The sequence below is a fragment of the Bos taurus genome, chromosome 19 (genome assembly GCF_002263795.3).
Source record: "Bos taurus isolate L1 Dominette 01449 registration number 42190680 breed Hereford chromosome 19, ARS-UCD2.0, whole genome shotgun sequence".
Lineage (NCBI taxonomy): Eukaryota > Metazoa > Chordata > Mammalia > Artiodactyla > Bovidae > Bos > Bos taurus.
The window spans coordinates 23,306,874-23,324,773 of NC_037346.1; the positions used below are offsets into that span (position 1 = coordinate 23,306,874).

Below are 17,900 nucleotides of genomic sequence, written 5' to 3' on the forward strand. Positions count from 1 at the left end.
TTTTCCCAGGCTAGTGGTCTGCTTTGGGGGACTTGAAAACACCGGATGCGGGCTCGAGGCTTGGGCTTTCAATTTCGGAGGGCCGATATGCTTCCTTGAGTTTTTATTTTTTTTGCGCTATCATGTTGCATCACTTAGGAAGATTCTCCATTTGTGCGATAGAGGGCTAAGCCCCTCCTCTCAGCTATCTTTGTGAACGCCGCTCCTCGATTGGGAGCAGCAGGTGTTCTTTGTCACTTTGGGCCACCGTTTGTCGCCCTCAGTTCCCAGGTGGGGCTGCTTAAGCCTACCAAGCAAATCGTGCTGAAGGTGCTTGTCTCACCTCCAGTTTCCGTGCCAGTTCCCGCTGGTCCCAGTTACTCCAACCCGCGCCCCCACGTCCCATGTAGCTGCGAGAAAAGCCAGACGGGTCGTGGCGACCCCTCGGAAGAGGGACGGCTCACCGTGACTCTGGCGCTCTCAGACCCAGCCGCGCCTCTGCAGACGGGGGCGGCTGCTCTCCCACTCCTCTATCAACAAGGTTTGCAACGGAGGGCGCCCAGCCGGCAGGGGGTTTTAAAGAAACGATGGCGCGCCACCACCTTCCTCCCAGCCGGGGGACCAACACGGGCTTCCCAGTAATCAGACTCGAGGCGCGGGGGTCCCGGCCCCTCCCGTCGGGAAATCGAGCGTGTAGGAATCACGGAACATCCAGTTGGATGGGGCCAGCTTTCGCAAGAGCGACTTGCCCCCCTTAGCCGCCTGGGGCGGGGGTCCAGGGGCGCGCCCCGCCTCCTCGGCCCAGCGCTGTGCAGGGCGGGCGACCGGCGCTCACAATGCGGGTTCGCGCCCTCGGGGCTGGAGCCGGCGCGTTGCTATGACAGCGGCCCGCGGGGCGCGCGCCCGGGCACGCCGCCCCCAGGCACGCGCAGTCTCCCCCCGGCCCGACCCCCCCACCTCCCCGTAGCTGAGCGCACCCCCCCACCCCGCCCCCGGCAGTGGGAAGGGGCCGGGCCAGGCTCCTGACGTCTGTGCGGGGCTCGGAAGATGGCTGCGGAGCCCAGCACCGGGCAGTGGCGGCGGCGGCGGCTGGCGGGGAGCGCGGCGGGCGGGGGCTCCGCCTGGTGCGTGGGGCGCTGAGCTGAGAGGCGCGGAGGCGGCGAGGGCGCGTGGGGGGCATAGGGGGCCGCTGGGCACCTTCCCCGGGTCAGCCGCCGCAAGATGGGCAGCGCGGAGGACGCGGTCAAAGAGAAACTGCTGTGGAACGTGAAAAAGGAGGTAAAGTCGGGGCACGGACCTCCGGGGGCTCGCGTCCCTGTCCTCACGGCCCACGGGACAGAAAGATCTGCGCCCATCCCAGGGTGCGGGCGCTCACCGGCCTCGGACGGGGGCCGGTCCTGGACTGACTGCGGTTCCCGCCCGACTCCCGAATCAGGGGGCAGCACCCCTCGGCCCCAGGGGCTAGGCCGGCGCTTCAGGGTTTGTTTGCTCCGCGATCCCGCAGCTCCCCGCCCTGTGACAGCAGCAGCTCTGGGAGACCGAGGGGGAGGGGTGGCGGCGATTTCTGGAGAACCGAGCTGCCCATTCATTGCCCTCGCCGCCTGGGGAGGGGGCGGGGCCCGCGCTAAACCGGTGACTTGGGGGCTTAGCTCCGGTTTGCCCTACACCCCATTCGGTTATCTTTCTGGGAACTGAGTCTCGGGTGCATGAGGGTTCGCCGCACACCACATCTTCTCACTCCACGCCCACCTCCATACCCAGAGGCCAAGGGGGCTTTTTGAGAATGGTTTTTAAGACTCAGATTTTTTTTTCCTCTCTTTTGAGGAGCCCCCCCGCCCATGTCACAAAGAGAAGTCCTTCCCTGTACGTACTAATGTCCTCTACTTTGTCCCTGCCCTAAAAGCCATTTCAATTCATGGGGCGGGGTGGGGGGGGGGCGGGAAGGGGAGGTGCCCGTGTGAATGACTCACCCGCATAGGCACGCTGGAGAGCTCCAAACCCAGAGTGGATTAGAATGGATGCAGCCTCTGAATGGAGCCCAGTCAACTCCATGAGGCAGGACACCTGTTTTATCCAGAACTCTATATCCATGCCTGGCACACAGTAGGCACTCAGTGTTGTTCAGTTGCTCAGTCGTGTCCGACTCTTTGCGACCCCATGGACTGCAGTGCTCTAGGCTTCCCTGGCCTTCACTATCTCCGGGAGTTTGCACAAACTCACGTCCATTGAGTCGATGATCCCATCCAAAAACCATCTCATCCTCTGTCGCTCCTTCTCCTGCCCTCAATCTTTCCCAGCATCAGGGTCTTTTCCAATGCACTGCCTCTTCGCATCAGGTGGCCAAAGTATTGAAGCTTCAGCTTCATCCGCAGTCCTTCCAATGAATATTCAGGGTTGATTTCCTTTAGGATTGACTGGTTTGATCTCAGTGATCATTGGCACTCAATAAATGTTTGGTAAATAAGGCCTATTGATCTTGGAGACTACAGAGTCTGATGGGAATGCATAAACTTTGAAATAGTCTGGACCTAGTTCTTTGTGATCTTGAATAAGTTACTTAACCTTTCTGAGTCTCAATTTCTACATCTCTAAAATAGGGATACTGATATTTAGCTGATATAGAAAAGTTTACCATATTGGTTTCTTTCCCCTTTCCTAGAGGTTACATATTAAAGAGCAGAGACATTACTTTACCGACAAAGGTCTGTATAGTTGAAGCTATGTTTTTTCCAGTAGTCATGTATGGATGTGAAAGTTGGACTATAAAGAAAGCCGAGCACCGAAGAATTGATGCTTTTGAACTGTAGTGTTGGAGAAGACTCTTGAGAGTCCCTTGGACTGCAAGGAGATCAAAACATACAATTCTAAAGGAAATCCGTCCTGAATAGTCATTGGAAGGACTGATGCTGAAGCTGAAACTCCAATACTTTGGCCACCTGATGCAAAGAACTGACTCATTTGAAAAGACACTGATGCTGGGAAAGATTGAAGGCAGGAGGAGAAGGGGACGACAGAGGATGAGATGGTTGGATGGCATCACTGACTCAATGGTCATGAGTTTGAGCAAGCTCTGGGCGTTGCTGATGGACAGGGAGGCCTGGTGTGCTGCAGTCCATGGCCGGGGGGGGGGGGGGGCAGGGGGGGCAAAGAGACAGAACTGAGCGACTGAACTGAGAGGTTTCAGGACTGGAGAAGGCTCAGGGTTCTTATAGAATTCTGGAAGGCTCATAATTAAGGCTCTGCATTAATTATAGCCTGGCTATTGTGCCCTAAATGTGTTTCCTTCCTTCCTGTTGGCAAAGAGGCAGCTGAAGCCATCACCTTTCCAACTGTGTTTGAGAAGCTCCATTGTGCTTTTGTTGTGACTTGGCCAAAAGTTTTTTTAAGTCCAGGCGTATATCACGTTAACGTTTAAGCCCTAAGTCTTGTCTCCCCAAGGAAAAAAGAAATCTTAAATCCCAGTGATTATCCTCAGGAAACAGTGTAGTGACAGAGACTCATATGAACAGTGTAAACAAGAGTAAAAATGTAGCTATACCCAAACTATGGGTGCATGTGCTAGGATTGTTGGTGCGTTCCAAATTCGGGGTTAGTCAGGGATGATAGCAGAGATTTCAGGGAAGGCAGTATTTAGAAGGGCTGTCTGTACTACTCTGAGAATGATTCTTAGACAAATGTGAGAAATGTCCAGGATATGCCACAGCTCTGTATATGACCTGATAGAGGTTGACCCGCTCTGAACTCTTGGTTCCCTTGACCTTCAGGGCTTGATTTTGAGAGAAACATATCCTTTCTTATCCTACATATAGAGACAGCGGGGGCGATTGTTGACTAAGCTGGCTTTTCACAAAGGACCTGTAGTCCTTTTGCCTTTTTTGGTCCGCACTGCATGGCTTGCAGGATCTTAGCTCCCTGACCAGGGTTTGAACCTAGGCTCCGGGCGTGAAAGCACTAAGTTCTAACCACTGGACCGCCAGGGAATTCCCAGGGCATAGGTATGTGTGTGTGTGTGTTAGTCACTCAGTCGTGCCCGACTCTTTGCAACCCCATGGACTGTAACCTGCCAGGCACCTTTGTCCATGGGATTTTCCAGGCAAGGATACTGAAGTGGGTTGCCATTTCCTTCTCTAGGGGATCTTCCCAACCCAGGGATCAAACTTGGGTCTCCTGCATTGCAGGCAGATTCTTTACTGTCTGAGCCACTAAAGGCATCTATAGGTCCTCCTAATCCAAAAATCTGCCCCAGCAGCCTGCCTTAGATGTCTACTGGTCTTTGAGCTGTGACATGATGCTCTGTTTAATGTAAACACCCCTTGGGAAGTAATCTAGGAAGCTTTTAATAGTTTAGAGTGCAGGATCGATCGGATCCTCCTTTACCTAAACCACTAACCATGAGCACTTTGCAGTAAGGAGGAGACTCCTGGTCCTTCCTCCATCCTTCCCAGACTTTAGAAGCTCTACCACCTTACAAACAGAAGTGAGGGCCTGGAGAGCAAGGGCAGCATCAGGACGCTGGACACAGGACACTGTCCAAAGAATGGCAAGGCTCGCTCTGACCAGAGCTCACTAAATCAGTAAGATTTAAGACAGGGATTGAGGTAATCCATCCCTCTAATCTTCAGTATTAGTATTTGTCTCTTGGCAGGTTCCCTCAGGGGCTTCCCGGATGGCTCAGATGGTTAAAAAATCTGCCTGCAATTCAGGAGACTCAGGTTCAACCCCTGGATGGGGAAGATCCCCTGGAGAAGGAAATGGCAACCACTCCAGTATTCTTCCCTGGAGAATTCTATGGACAGAGGAGTCTGGTGGACTACAGTCCATGGGGTTGCAAAGAGTCCAATATGACTGAGCAACTAACACACACACACACACCCACACAGGTTCCCCCAGGGCATCAAAAGTGCTTGGCTTCAGTGTTGGGAGCAACTAGAACCTTCTATACTGCTGATGGGAATGTAAATTGGCAAAAATCTCATAATGCCAAATACCCTCATCAGAAATTCCTTGCCTAAAAATATAAATCCAAAGAAATGAGCCCCATGTTCACACAAAGACACATCTAGAGTGTTCATAGCAGCACTGTCCATAACAGCCCCAAATTGGAAGCTACCCAAATCCCAATCAGCTATGGGTTGTTCACACAATGGAGAATGAAAAATGCACATCCACATACAACATGAACAAATCTCACAGTCACACAAACTACACACTGAGCAATTCCATCTATAAAAAGCACAAAATCCCACACATGTGCTCTACCATGTTAGAAGTCAGGGTAGTGGGTACCTTGGAAAGGAGTAGTGACTAGAAGGAGTCATGGCAGAGTCCAGGGCTACTTTAGGGTGCTGGTCATGTGTTGTTTCTTGAGCTGATGCTACTTTCACAGGTGTGTTCAGTTTGTAAAAATTCTTCAAGCTATGTAATTACGATATATTTGTTCTCGTTCAGTCGCTCAGCAGTGTTGGACTCTGTACAACCCCCTGGACTATAGCATGCCAGGCTCCTCCATCCTCCACTGTCTCCCACCACTCTTGTCCATGGAGTCGGTGATGCTATCTAACCAGCTTACCCTCTGCTGCCCTCTTCTCTTCTTGCCTTCAACCTTTGCCAGCATCAGGGTCTTTTCCAGTGAGTCAACTCTTAGAATCAGGTGGAGCTCCAGCAATGGTCCTTCCAATGAATATATACCCTTTTCTATATACTTATTGTACATCAATTTAAAAGGTTTTTAAAGTGTTTTCTAAAGAAAGCTGTGACTGCTTACCTTACAAGGTATTCTGAAGCTTTTACATTCAGGTAGGAACCCGAACATAGGGTTTTGCCTAGACAGAGAGAAGGCTGGGCTTGTGAGCATGTGGGGAGTGTCCCTGAGACCTGGATGGACCTACCCTCCCCTCGGAGAAGGGAGAAAAGGAGGGTCAGGTGTCTTCCTGCGGCCTGTACTGAGACAATTTGTTCCTGAAGGACAAGCCTTCTGCAGCCAAGTACAGATGAGCAAATAGCATCCCATCCCTGTTCTCACAGCACAGCCCTTCCTCCTGGGTTGGAATATCTGAACTGATGGATTAGTGGGTTTATAGCACCTTTTTTGGCTTCCCTGATGGCTCAGTTGGTAAAGAATCTGCCTGTGGTGCAGGAGACCTGGGTTGGGAAGATCCCCTGGAGAAGGAAATGGCTACCCACTTCAGTATTCCAGCCTGGGAAATCCCATGGACAGAAGAGCCAGGCAGGCTACCTTTTCCTGGTTGACTTTCCAAGACATTTGGCAATGTCTGTATTGAAGAAACTTTGCTTCCCCACCCCTCCCATTCCTCCTCTACTCTGCAAGTGGCTGAACTCAGACCAAGCAGGCAAGCCAAGCTATTTACTTGCTCACAGGCCTTTGATCAATCAATCAATCAATAATGGTGCCGCCCATTTATTTACAGGTGAAGCAAATCATGGAGGAGGCTGTCACCAGGAAGTTTGTGCATGAAGATAGCAGCCACATCCTTGCTCTGTGTGGTGAGTGAGTGACTGGAGCGTAATGAGAGAGGGGTTTAAAAACTGAGGATACTGCCCTGGGGCCACAGGAAGAGTCCTCAGGGTCAGTAGTTTTTAAATCGGGTTGTAAGTCAGAATCAACTCAGAAGCTTATGAAATCTTGTTGGGTCCCATCCCAGACCTACTGAATTAGGATCTCCAGGGCCCAAGAATCTGCTTTATATGTCTAGTCCCTAAAGACAGTAGTGCTCAAATTTTAGCATCATAGTTATCTGCTGTTGTTGTTGTGTTATAGTGGCTAAGTCATGTCCCACTCTTTGTGACCCCATGGACGGTAGCCCGCCAGGCTCCTCTCTCCATGGGATTCTCCAGGCAGGAATATTGAAGTGGGTTGCCATGCCCTCCCACTCCAGTACTCTTGCCTGGAAAATTCCATGGGTGGAGGAGCCTGGTAGGCTGCAGTCCATGGGGTCACGAAGAGTCAGACACGACTGAGCGACTTCACTTTCACTTTTCACTTTCATGCTTTGGAGAAAGAAATGCCAACCCACTCCGGTGTTCTTGCTTGGAGAATCCCAGGGATGGCGGAGCCTGGTGAGCTGCCATCTGTGGGGTTGCACAGAGTCAGACATGACTGAAGTGACTTACAGCAGCAGCAGCAGCAGCCATGCCCTCCTTCAGGAGATCTTCCCAACCCAGGGATTGAATTCATGTCTCCTGTGTCTCCTGCAGTGGCAGGCGGATTCTTTACTGCTGAGCCACTTGGGAAGCCTAGAGTCACCTGTTCGGCTTGTTAAAATAGGTTCCTGGGTCCCAGCCCTGGAGTTTCTGATTCTAGTATCTTTGAGGTGACCCCAGGAATTTGCATTTCTAACCAGTTCACAGGAGATGCCAGTGCTGCTAGTCCAGAGACTGCACTTTAAGAACTGCCAGCCTCAGTAGTTGGGCTGGGGAACCACGGTGCTGGTTTATCCTTGCATTAACTTTGGGGATGGGCCTCTGCCTTTGGATGCTTTCTGTGCTATATCTGTTTTCTAATCAATCCCACCTGCATTGCTTCAGCATTCCCAACTCTCCAGACACTCAATTGCATGCAAATCCACAGGAGGATCGAGGAAGTCTAGCCAAGACTTCCCCGCTCAGAGAAGAGAAAGTCTGTAATAAACCACCGCTTCCTGCTCAGCGTGAACATTTCTGCCTTTGTAGGAGCAAGACTGTCTCTGCACACAACTGAGTTTTCTTGGATTTCCAGGAATTTGACTTTGAATTTGCCATCTTTTTCAAAAGTATCTATTTATGTATTTTTGGCTGTGCTGGGTCTTTGTGGCTGCACGGGCTCCTCTGTAGTTGCGGTGTGTGGGCCTCTCATTGCGGTGACTTCTCGTTGCGGCGCACAGGCTCTGGGGCACGTGGGCTTCAGTAGTTGCAGCTCCCGGGCTCCCGAGCACGTAGTCGTGGTGCCTGGGCTTAGTGGCTCTGCGTCGTTTGCCATCTTTGTGTTGTTTTCCTTGGCCTCTGAGGTTGTGGTTGCTGTTCACGGAAGGGAGGTTGTGCATTTCTGAGGGGAAGGAATCAAAGGAGCAGATCAAGAGAGGGACACTTCTCACAGTAGCCTGGTGAGGCTGACAGAGCCGCCCTTCCCACCCGTCCAGCAGCAGACACCGAAGGTCCCCCAGGTTCCAGACGCTTCCTTTACCAGGCAGGGAAACAGCAGTGACGAGGTGAACTGTCTCTCTGTCCCCAGGGGATTACACTCTGTGGGCAGGCAGACAGAAAACAAAAGCACAGAAATATATCCTGCAGTAACAGGTGTGGTAACAGCTATGAAAAAAAAAAAGGCAGAGAAATGTGGGAAGCGACTGGGGAGAGGCGGCCTGTGAGCAGAGCCCGAGTAACAGGCTGAGGGTTCAGGCAAATCCTGATGCTCTTCTTCTCAAGTTGTATTGGACACGTTTCTTGACTTCTGTCACCCTCAGTCTGCTCCTCTAAAAACAGGGTGGTGATTCCCACCTCAAGGAATTTTCCTGGGGATTGAGATGATGCATGTGAACATTCCTACCTTTGTAAGAGCTCAGGAAAACGTCCGTCTTTCCTCCTCTTCTGGGCATTAAGGCTGAAGCTAGGTTTGCAGGATTTGAGGTCCTACCATCTCCCTTTTGGGTAAGTTGATTCTTTGAGATGATATAGCTCCAGTACTCTTGCCTGGCAAATCCCATGGACGGAGGAGCCTGGTGGGCTGCAATCCAAGGGGTTGCTAGGAGTCAGACACGACTGAGCGAATTCACTTTCACTTTTCACTTTCATTGGAGAAGGAAATGGCAACCCACTCCAGTGTTCTTGCCTGGAGAGTCACAGGGACGGGGGAGCCTGGTGGGCTGCAGTCTGTGGGGTCGCACAGAGTCGGACACAACTAAAATGACTCAGCAGCAGCAGCAGCAGCAGCAGCTCTTCTCAGGTCCACAGGACCAATCCGATCTCACCTTTTCTCTGGCAGAAGCCCTACTGGGGAAAAACCATGCTGGTCTCGCAATAAGTGACTTTAAAGAGTATTAGAACCCTACTCCCTTCTACCCATGCTGAGTCCCCCTGACATCAGCCACTGTCTGTCATTGTCACCAGAAGGGCTCTGCTGGTGGCCCAGTGGCACCATGGCAATGGTGCTCAGTTTCGTCCGGAGCACACACAGCAAACGCAGAACAATGAAATAGCAAAAACAGCTTGTGCATGGATGCCGAAGGTGGGTGGCGGTGGGGGAACGGGGGAAGAGAGGCAGGCGGGAAGCTGTGGGCATCCCACCATTAGGGTGAGAAGAAACTGCCTGCTCTCCTCTGATCAGTCCAGGGGTCCCGGGGAAACAGCAAGGCTTTCACTTCAGCCTCTTGCCTTGAAGCGCATGGCTCTTTCCAGCAGGCAGCGATACCACCTTCAAAAGGAATGATTCTTGCACTTTCAGTCAGTTTCGGTCACTGAAATAGATCAAGAGTCTATGAAACTGACCCAAGTTTGGCTGGATTTCAGGAGGTACCTTAGGTCAAAGTGCAAACTGAAATGCCCACAGGGTCAGATGAGAAAATCCGGATGTAGAACAGCAGGCAGTGGGCAGGAGTGGGTACAGCCCTGGCCAGGTTTGAAGGGGGCAGCCACCACTCAGCTTCTGCAGGAATGCTGGTCCTGGGCTTGCCGTGGCCTTTGTTTTATTTTAAGAGAAGCCAGCAGTCTGGGTTTCTGTATGAAATGTCCCAGTTTTTAAATGCTGATAACTAACTCTCATTAAAAAAAAATTTGTGTGGGCTCAACAAGAGGCATCTGCAAGCCTCTGCCAGTTTGCTGCCTCTGCCTTGGGCTCAGTGCACAGTCACTAAAGGGAACGCCAGCAGGAGGGGCTGCCAGCAGAATAAAGCTAAGTTGAGCCGGGCATCTGAGACCCACGAGAAGAGGAATCCTGACACTGTACTAATGGTGGTGTTCAGTGGTGAGGTGGATCCCAGCTTGGGCTCAAAATAAGGTTGGTTTAAAGCAGTGATTATCAGCCCTTTCTCCTGCCTGCATCACATGGTGGAATCATAACCAGGGATTCCTGGGGGTGTTGGGGGGGCAGGCAGGAAGAATAGGCATGTACTGATGGAAAACTCGTCTTTTGGCTTTTTGGAGAGTCTGATATGCCAGGCTCCTTCACCCACTGGGAAAACGTTCAGAAGTGCATTTTTAGTTGGAAGTGGATCCATTCTTCCCCTGGGTCTGGTTTTAAAATTCTTTTGACCATTCTGCATGGCATGTGAGACCCTAGTTCCCCAACCAGGGATGGAACCCATGCCCTCTGCATTGGCAGCACAGAGCCTTAACCAGGGACCATCAGGGAAGTCCCCTGCCCTGGGTCTTACAGTGGTCCTGGCCATATCCAGAAGTCAGCTTTATTCTGAGGGGAAATGGGAGTGCAGAGAAAGGGAGCGGAGTGAAGGCTATGGAGACTGGATTAGCTATGCAGCGAGTGACCCCTTTCCCTTGAGCTTTGTAGAGGCCTGGGATCCTGGGCCCCCCTGCCCTGGCCCCTCTGTTCATGGCAGAGGATGGCTAGGGGGTGTCTGACTGAAGAGGGCAGAGCCTGAGCTAGAAGAGCTTCCCTAAGCTTCCTTAGAATATAGACATTTGGACCAGAAACATCACCTTCTGGAGAGCCTTAAAAATGGAACTGAAAAATCCCTGGGTCAACACCTAGCCCCAGGTAAACCCAGGAAAGTTCCTGTTCCTCAAGGGGAAGAGGGAGACTCCGGGCCTGGCAAGGAAGACGCTTTGTTGTGTGTTTGCTGTGCTTGTTTCTAAACCTGTCTGTCTAGAAGCTGGTCAGGCCCCTGCAGGTGGAAGCCTTGTGAGCAGGCTCTGCTGGCACACCCGGCCGGCAGGGACGGGATCTCTGTGTGCTGCTCTCCGACCAAGGAGCGTGGCTGCAGCGCTACCCTGAGATGCCCCCTCCCAGCCCCCCAGACCTGGTGACTGCACCCCCCCTCCCAGAGAACAGACCCAAACCCCACCGTGGGAGATGGTTCTCTGATATCCCCTTTTCATCTTTTTGTTTTAGTTTATGTATTTGTTTTTTTATTTGTTTGGCTGCACTGAGTCTTTGTTGTGGCATGCTGGATCTTTAGCTGTGGCATATGGGCTCTAGCTCCCTGACCAGGGATCGAACCCAAGACCCCTGCATTGGGAATGTGGAGTCTTAGCCACTGGACCACCAGGGAAGCCCCTCTCCCCTTTATCTTGAAAAGTCATGTCAAGTTTGCATTTTCCTAATATGGCCTTTGACACTTTTTGATTGTGGACACTTACTGCTGAGTGAAATGAATGCTTTCTGTTTTCACTCCGCATCTTGAACCCCCACGTGTAGGCCAGTATCTCCCGCCACCCCCTCCTCCAGAGGGCAAGGTGCCTTGTGAGCAACTCAAGCTCAGGGTCAAACAGCGGATTGTCTGAACTCTGCATTTGTAATATGCCTGCTCACTCTCTTCCCATGGAGGGATCTGGGGTAATTTAGGGCTCCACCGAGGAGCACTGGGCCTCTCCTCAATTCCCAGCTCAGGTCTGGGAGTGTCTGCCTCCCCAGTGTCTCTGTTTGCTCCATCCCCATTGGGCGCTGAGGTTGGATTTTTAACCACCAGTGGATAGAAGGGTCTTAGGAGGCCCACAGAGAGGTTCCAGGCCTGGCCAAGCAGGTTCTTAGATGTGTAGATATCCTCTGGCATTGGGGGTAGACCCAGGCCAGAGGGGGCCAGCCCTGCCATCAGTCCCCAGGCTCCCTGCCCTCCACCCGCTCGGTCCACCTGAGGTTGCTTCAGGCTGAGGATGAGCTGTAATGGGAGATGGGGGTGGAGTCTCGAGCTGGGAACCGCACCAGGGCTTTATTAACCAGCTCCCTGTTGCTAAGCGGCTTTCATTAGCCGGGGAAGGTCCGCAGCAGCAGCTAGCTCCTCTAGGGAAAGGCGGGGATATACTAATGAGCTGAGAGAAGCAGGTGTGATGGGAAGATGCATCCCACCTGGGATGCTGCCGCAGGTTCTGAGAGTCAGACGCCAGGCAGTTTTCAGTCTCCCTCCCTTCAGTGAAAGGGATCCCTTCTCTCTGCTTCCTGCTCGCACTGAACAAACAGCTCATTCTCAGCATATGTGGCTCCCCACTTTGCACCCGGAAGTGATCGGGTAGGCAGGAAGGCCCTCTGGGGCTCTGGCTCTGCTCCCCTTGCCTTGGGGCGTGGCTGAGGGCAGGTGGCAGCGGTCTGCAGCTGACCGAGACACTGGAGTCCGACAGACCTGACCTGGCTTCACAGACTGACCATGTCACCAAGTATGCCACCATGGCCACTTAGTCAGCAACTCTGAACCTACACCATAAGGTTGTTATGAGGGGTTAAAGGAGTGAGGGGGGCAAAGCACACAGCATGGAGTATGCAGTAAGTGCTCAGTAAGTGTCATCACCACCAGCGACCTTCTGCTTTGTTCTTGAAAGTGATCTTATAACCTTCCCCATAAAGCCTCCTAGAACCTTCTCCTGGATTCCCTCTGGGAATCCATGTTCCTGGGAACTTGGAGCATCTGGACAATCAGGAATTTGAACTCTGGGAACCCAATCTAGGAATTTGAAGATATTAAGAAATTATTATTAATTCTGTAGGTGCAGTACAGGTATTAGGCAGATGTTTTTAAAAGTCATCTTTTAGAGATACATACTAAAATATTTATGGGAAAAAATACAGGATGTCTAAAATTGGTTTCCAAATAACCTAGGAATAAGGGGGAAGTGGTTGGAGGTGGTATAACTAAAATAAGATTGGTCAAGCCTTGTTTATGGTGTGTGATGGGTACATGGGGGTTCATTTTATCATCCTCTTTTGTATATGTTTGGAATTTTCCATAATGAAATGTTTTGTTTTTTTAAAAAAAAAAAAAAAAAGGAAGCAGAGGAGAGGATGGATGGAAGAAGAGATAGAAATAGCAAGTATATGTAACTTATTATTGAAGGCAATGGCACCCCACTCCAGTACTCTTGCCTGGAAAACCCCATGGATGGAGGAGCCTGGTAGGCTGCAGTCCATGGGATCCCTGAGGGTCAGACACAACTGAGTGACTTCACTTTCACTTTTCACTTTCATGCATTGGAAAAGGAAATGGCAACCCACTCCAATGTTCTTGCCTGGAGAATCCCAGGGACGGGGGAGCCTGGTGGGCTGCCGTCTGTAGGGTCGCACCGAGTCAGACACGACTGAAGCGACTTAGCAGTTACAGGAAATATTTTTATTTCAACACATCTGTATTGAAGGCATCCTTAAATAGAATTCTGGGCATATAAGCCTACAGAAGAGACAAATAAGTATGCAAATCTGTCCCACCCTCTGGGTGTTGGACCTGGATGTTGGATACAGGAGGGAGGGGTCTAAAGTCCTGCTCCCTTGTGGCTCAGCTGGTAAAGAATCCGCCTGCAATGTGGGAGACCTGGGTTTGCTCCCTGGGTTGGGAAGATCCCTGGAGAAGGGAACGGCTACCCACGCCAGTATTCTGGCCTGGAGAATTCCATGGACTGTATGGGCCATGGGGTTGCAGAGTTGGACACAACTGAGCGACTCACTTCACAGCACTACATGCTAGTCACTGAGTTTTCATAACTGAATTTGCCTTGTAGACTGATGACATTGTGTTCACTCAACACACAGAGATAGTCCTATTCCCAAACTGACCCAGGCTCTGTCCCCAAGGCTGTGTACACACATCTGTGAGCTGTGGGGGCTTCACGGTCTAGACTCGGTACCCAGGGGAGGTGGGAAGAACAAGGGAAGGGACCAGATGTTTCTGAAGGGTCCTCCCTGATCCTGGACCCCCAGCTAGAACCAGGAAGGACCTATTATTGGCTGAGGCTGCTTCCTCCCCTTCCCATCCTTGGTCTTTTAAACCAGAGATAGGGTCTGGGCTGGGGGACCTGGGTAGTTCTAGAGAGCAAACACAAGAAGGGCACAAACCTTACCCTCTCTTGTCTTCAACAGCCCACACTAGACCAGCCATCATCTGGCTGCCCAGTGGTAGGATGGTCAGTTGGGCAGTGGCCTGTCATGGTGAAATTCCAAAAAGAGGAAAAAGGGTAGAAACCCAAGACACTGGACCCCCCTGCACCACCATGAGGGAGCTTCTATAGGGAAAGCCAGAGGCCTGAAACCTCAGCGCTGACCACAACCGCTGCGGCGGGCTCTGAAGGCTGGTTTTGTAAGAAAAACAAGAGCATTTGCAGCTCCCCTGTCCCAAAAGAAAAGCTCTCGGTGCTCTGTCTCCCCATCCATCAGTGCCTGTGGGAAATCCTTGACCTTGACAGAGCCAGAGGCGCGCCTATCTGGAGGGGGGTGGGGACCGTGGCACATGTCCACCCTCCCCACCCTGTCCCGCCTTCTCGGGCTGCCTACAGAGACCGCCCCAAGGAAGGGCACCCGGAGTCTCTCCCTGGAGATCAAGACCAAGCCCTTCCTCAGGGAGACAGCCCCAAATGACCTGTCACAACAGTCACCACACCATCCAGCTGTGTGGCACATACACCACGTTCTTGAGAGAGGTTACATAAAGGGGAGCAGCTTAATGGTTTAATACCTAAGTGGGGATACAGGGCCAAGGGAGGTGGTGGTTTATTTTTTTTAATTGAAGAAAATAGAGAATATTTATTTACAAATATGCATGCGTGTTCAGTCGCATCTGACTCTTTGTGACCTCCATGCACTGCCTGCCAGGCTCCCCTGCCCATGGAACTTTGCAGGCAAGAATACTGGGAAGTGTTAGTCACTCAGTGGTGTCTGACTCTTTGCAACCCCATGGACTGTAGCCCGGCAGGCTCCTCTGTCCATGGAATTTTTCAGGCTCGAATACTGGAGTGGGTTGCCATTTCCTACTCCAGGGAATCTTCCTGACCCAAGGATCAAACCCTGGCTTCCTGCATCTCCTGCATTGCAGGTGGATTCTTTACCACTTCACCACCTGGCAAGCCCTTATATACAAATGGAAAGTATCTAATAGGGAAAAGTGAAAGATACAGCGAAGAGAAGGGACATTTGCTGGATTGATGTCCTTGAGACAGTGGGTCCCTTGCCTAGCTGGGTGTGGCTGGCACTGGCCTGGCTCCCTGGGCAGCCAGTGTGAGCTCTGCACATGGACTTTGCCATGCATCCCCAGCGGGACAAGGAAGATGGGTATGTGCGGGATGAACCTCATTTCCTTCACCTGTGTAATTCCGGAATCTCAGGGAAGGGCTGTCTCCTCCCAGTGAAAGTCTGGATGGGAGAGTTGTTTCTTGTTTTAGGGCTTTGAACAAAGCTGAATGCCACCCCCCACCCACCCCCCCCAACACACAAAGCTGAAGCAAACAGCCAGCATCACCAGTGCAGGCGGAGGGAAAATGTACCCCCCGTTACCATAGAAATGCTCATTCCGCGTGGAGGCAGCTGTTATAAATCCCTGGGTGGAAATAGCCAGCCAGGGAAGTGGGGAGGGGAGAGGCTTGCGATGCCGGCCTCACCTCTTTGCTCCGCCCACTTTATCCACCGCTTGAAAGGAGGCCGCCCATCCTACCCCGGCTTCTATCTCCAGGGGGGTTGCTCCTCTCCTGGAAATCTTGGTTCTGCCCTCCAAGACTTTTAAAAATTCTGCTCTGAGTCAAGTCCCCCAGAACTCCAGGCCCCAGACCAGCCACCTGTTTAACTCTCCTCGCTCAGAGGCTGAACTAGCCGGATGCACAGATGGCAGCCGGCGGAGGTGGGGGCTGGGACACTGAAAACACCTGCTCGTCCCGTTAGCCACCCCTCCCGCCTCGGAGCCTCCGGCCCAGCCTTCACGTCAGGCTGTGCTGACTCTGGACGCCGAGTCCTCCACCTCAGCCAACTAGCGTCATCTTTGGAAGGCCGTTCAGTGGGCCCCCATATAACTCTTCTGGGCTTGTCCAGGCCCCTTGGCTGCTGAACGCAGCTTAGTTGTGGACGTGCGTATGAGAGCCAGGGCTGCTGCTGAGGACCCAGGGCTGATTGAGGACCCTTCTCAGTCCCTACTGCTGCGTTTCCTGGGCAGCCATGGCTTTAGTCCATTCTTTTTTTTTTTTTTTTTGGCTGTGCTTCGTGGCACGTGGGATCTTAGTTCCCAACCAGGAACTGAACCCACACCCACTGCAGTGCAAGTGCGGAGTCTTAACCCCTGGACCACCAGAGAAGCCCCACTCGCTTTAATCCATTCTTGTGGGCTCCTGAGACACCAGAGCTTCTCTCAGCCCACGGAATTGTTTCTCGGTCCCTGCGCAGCTCAGATCACCAGTGGCTGCCCTAAGCAGAGCTCAGGTGCTCCTGTAAGAGTGGGGAACCAAACCAACCTGCAGACCCTACTTGCTGAGTGCTGGTGAAGGGTGGGGTGCCCATGGACAGATCCCGAGCCTTTCTGAGTTGTGTGACAATTCACCTCCCGAATGGAGAGAATCTTTGGCATCCTTTCATGATGCAATTATGATTATTATTTTGAATCAGTAACCTGGCCCAGAAATCAAGACTATATTGCTTCTTGTGCCTCCTTCCAGAGTTTTTTTATCCTAATCTTAAAAAAACTGTTTTTTGTTTACCCCACCCTTTTTGTCATCCAGAGGTCTCTTAAAGACTTTTCTGTTCTGAGCTCCTAGAGCGCATCCTCACTCTTTTCAGAGTGGCATTGTAATTACACCGTACGAATGTGTCGTGCCTGTGTGCATGCCTGTGTGCGTGCAAAGGTGCTTCAGGGTGCCCTCTCTGCTCTCATCCTGGCTCACTGACAGCAGGTCCCTGAGCCTTGCTGTCAGTGGAGCAGGATGACGGAGTAGAGAGGGTACCCTGGGCCCCTCTGGTACCGCAGCTCCAAAGGCCACCATAGGCAGGCAGTGAGAAGATCCAGCTTGTTGAGTCATGTCTGTTTCTCTGCTTCAATTCACTCACCCAAATGCTTCCATCCCAACCAGTCATCAAAACCAGTAACAGTGTAGATTTGTTCTTAATCAGTCTGTGTTTTTCTTACGTGAAATGAGCCGAACGACTATCAGGATGGTGTTTCCCATCTTTGGGAGCATCCGGAGTGGCTGTGGGTAGTACTAGGAACCCTGGTATCTGAAGCCTTCATGTCACTGCTGGGGTACCAGGGCCAGGACAGCTCTGTCAGAAGGGGGATGGTTTCGGCTGACTTGGTGATTTGGCTGTGATGGGTGTCTCCTTGCCAGGGCCCTCTCCTCCAGAGGCTTCTATGTGGCCTTTCCCCTGGGAAGGGGAGCTTAATGGTCCATGAGAGGCCCTCCTGGGGAGTGTGGCAGCTGGAGAGGTGGACATTATTGCTGGTGGCTCTGCAGCTGCAGCTCTGAGTGTGGGTTCACTGTACACGGAGAGGGACCAGGCGGGTCTTTGTGCTTGCATCTCTGCGAGTGTCGATCAGTGGACATGTCTGTGATTCTGCTCAACCCAGAAGTCTTAGAGCTGGGTTTTAAAATTTTCTGGGGTCAGAGACCCCTTTTAGAAACCAAAAGTCAAGGATTCCTTATTCAGAAAAGAACCACCCACCTATGCATGTGGGAGCAGGCCAATGATTCTGTGTGCAAAGTTAGGAGCTCCCTGGAAAGTCCAGAAGCCCATCCACAGACCCTCTCAGGAGAGTAATTCTCAATTATTACAAGTGTTATGATCTCATTTTGCCTACACACTGCACACGATAACATCTTTCATCACACGCACTTCTCCTCTGCGAGGTTCACTCCTTTGGGAACGGGGGAGGCATAGTGTGGTCTAACAAGTCCTGACTAAGGAGCCTGGGGACTCAGACTAGGAACACCTGGCAGAGGGTGTTACTTTGGCAGAGGGTTGATTACTTTGCTTGGAAGGTAGAGAGGCGAGAGAGGTTTCTCCTGCTGCAGATGTTGCCTGG

The 17,900-nt window shown here is 51.9% G+C and overlaps 1 protein-coding gene across 3 annotated transcripts in view; it reads left to right on the forward strand.

The window, feature by feature from the left end:
• Positions 1–1,003: 1,003 nt before the first annotated feature.
• Positions 1,004–17,900, forward strand: part of SGSM2 (small G protein signaling modulator 2) — a 38,077-nt gene continuing 21,180 nt past the window's right edge. For all 3 annotated transcript variants that reach the window (XM_003587393.6, XM_059878459.1, XM_003587394.6), the window contains exons 1-2: positions 1,004–1,257; positions 6,408–6,483. In XM_003587393.6, coding sequence (XP_003587441.1) covers positions 1,201–1,257; positions 6,408–6,483 — 133 coding nt within the window. In that variant the 5' untranslated portion in view covers positions 1,004–1,200. The remainder of the gene's footprint in view (positions 1,258–6,407; positions 6,484–17,900) is intronic.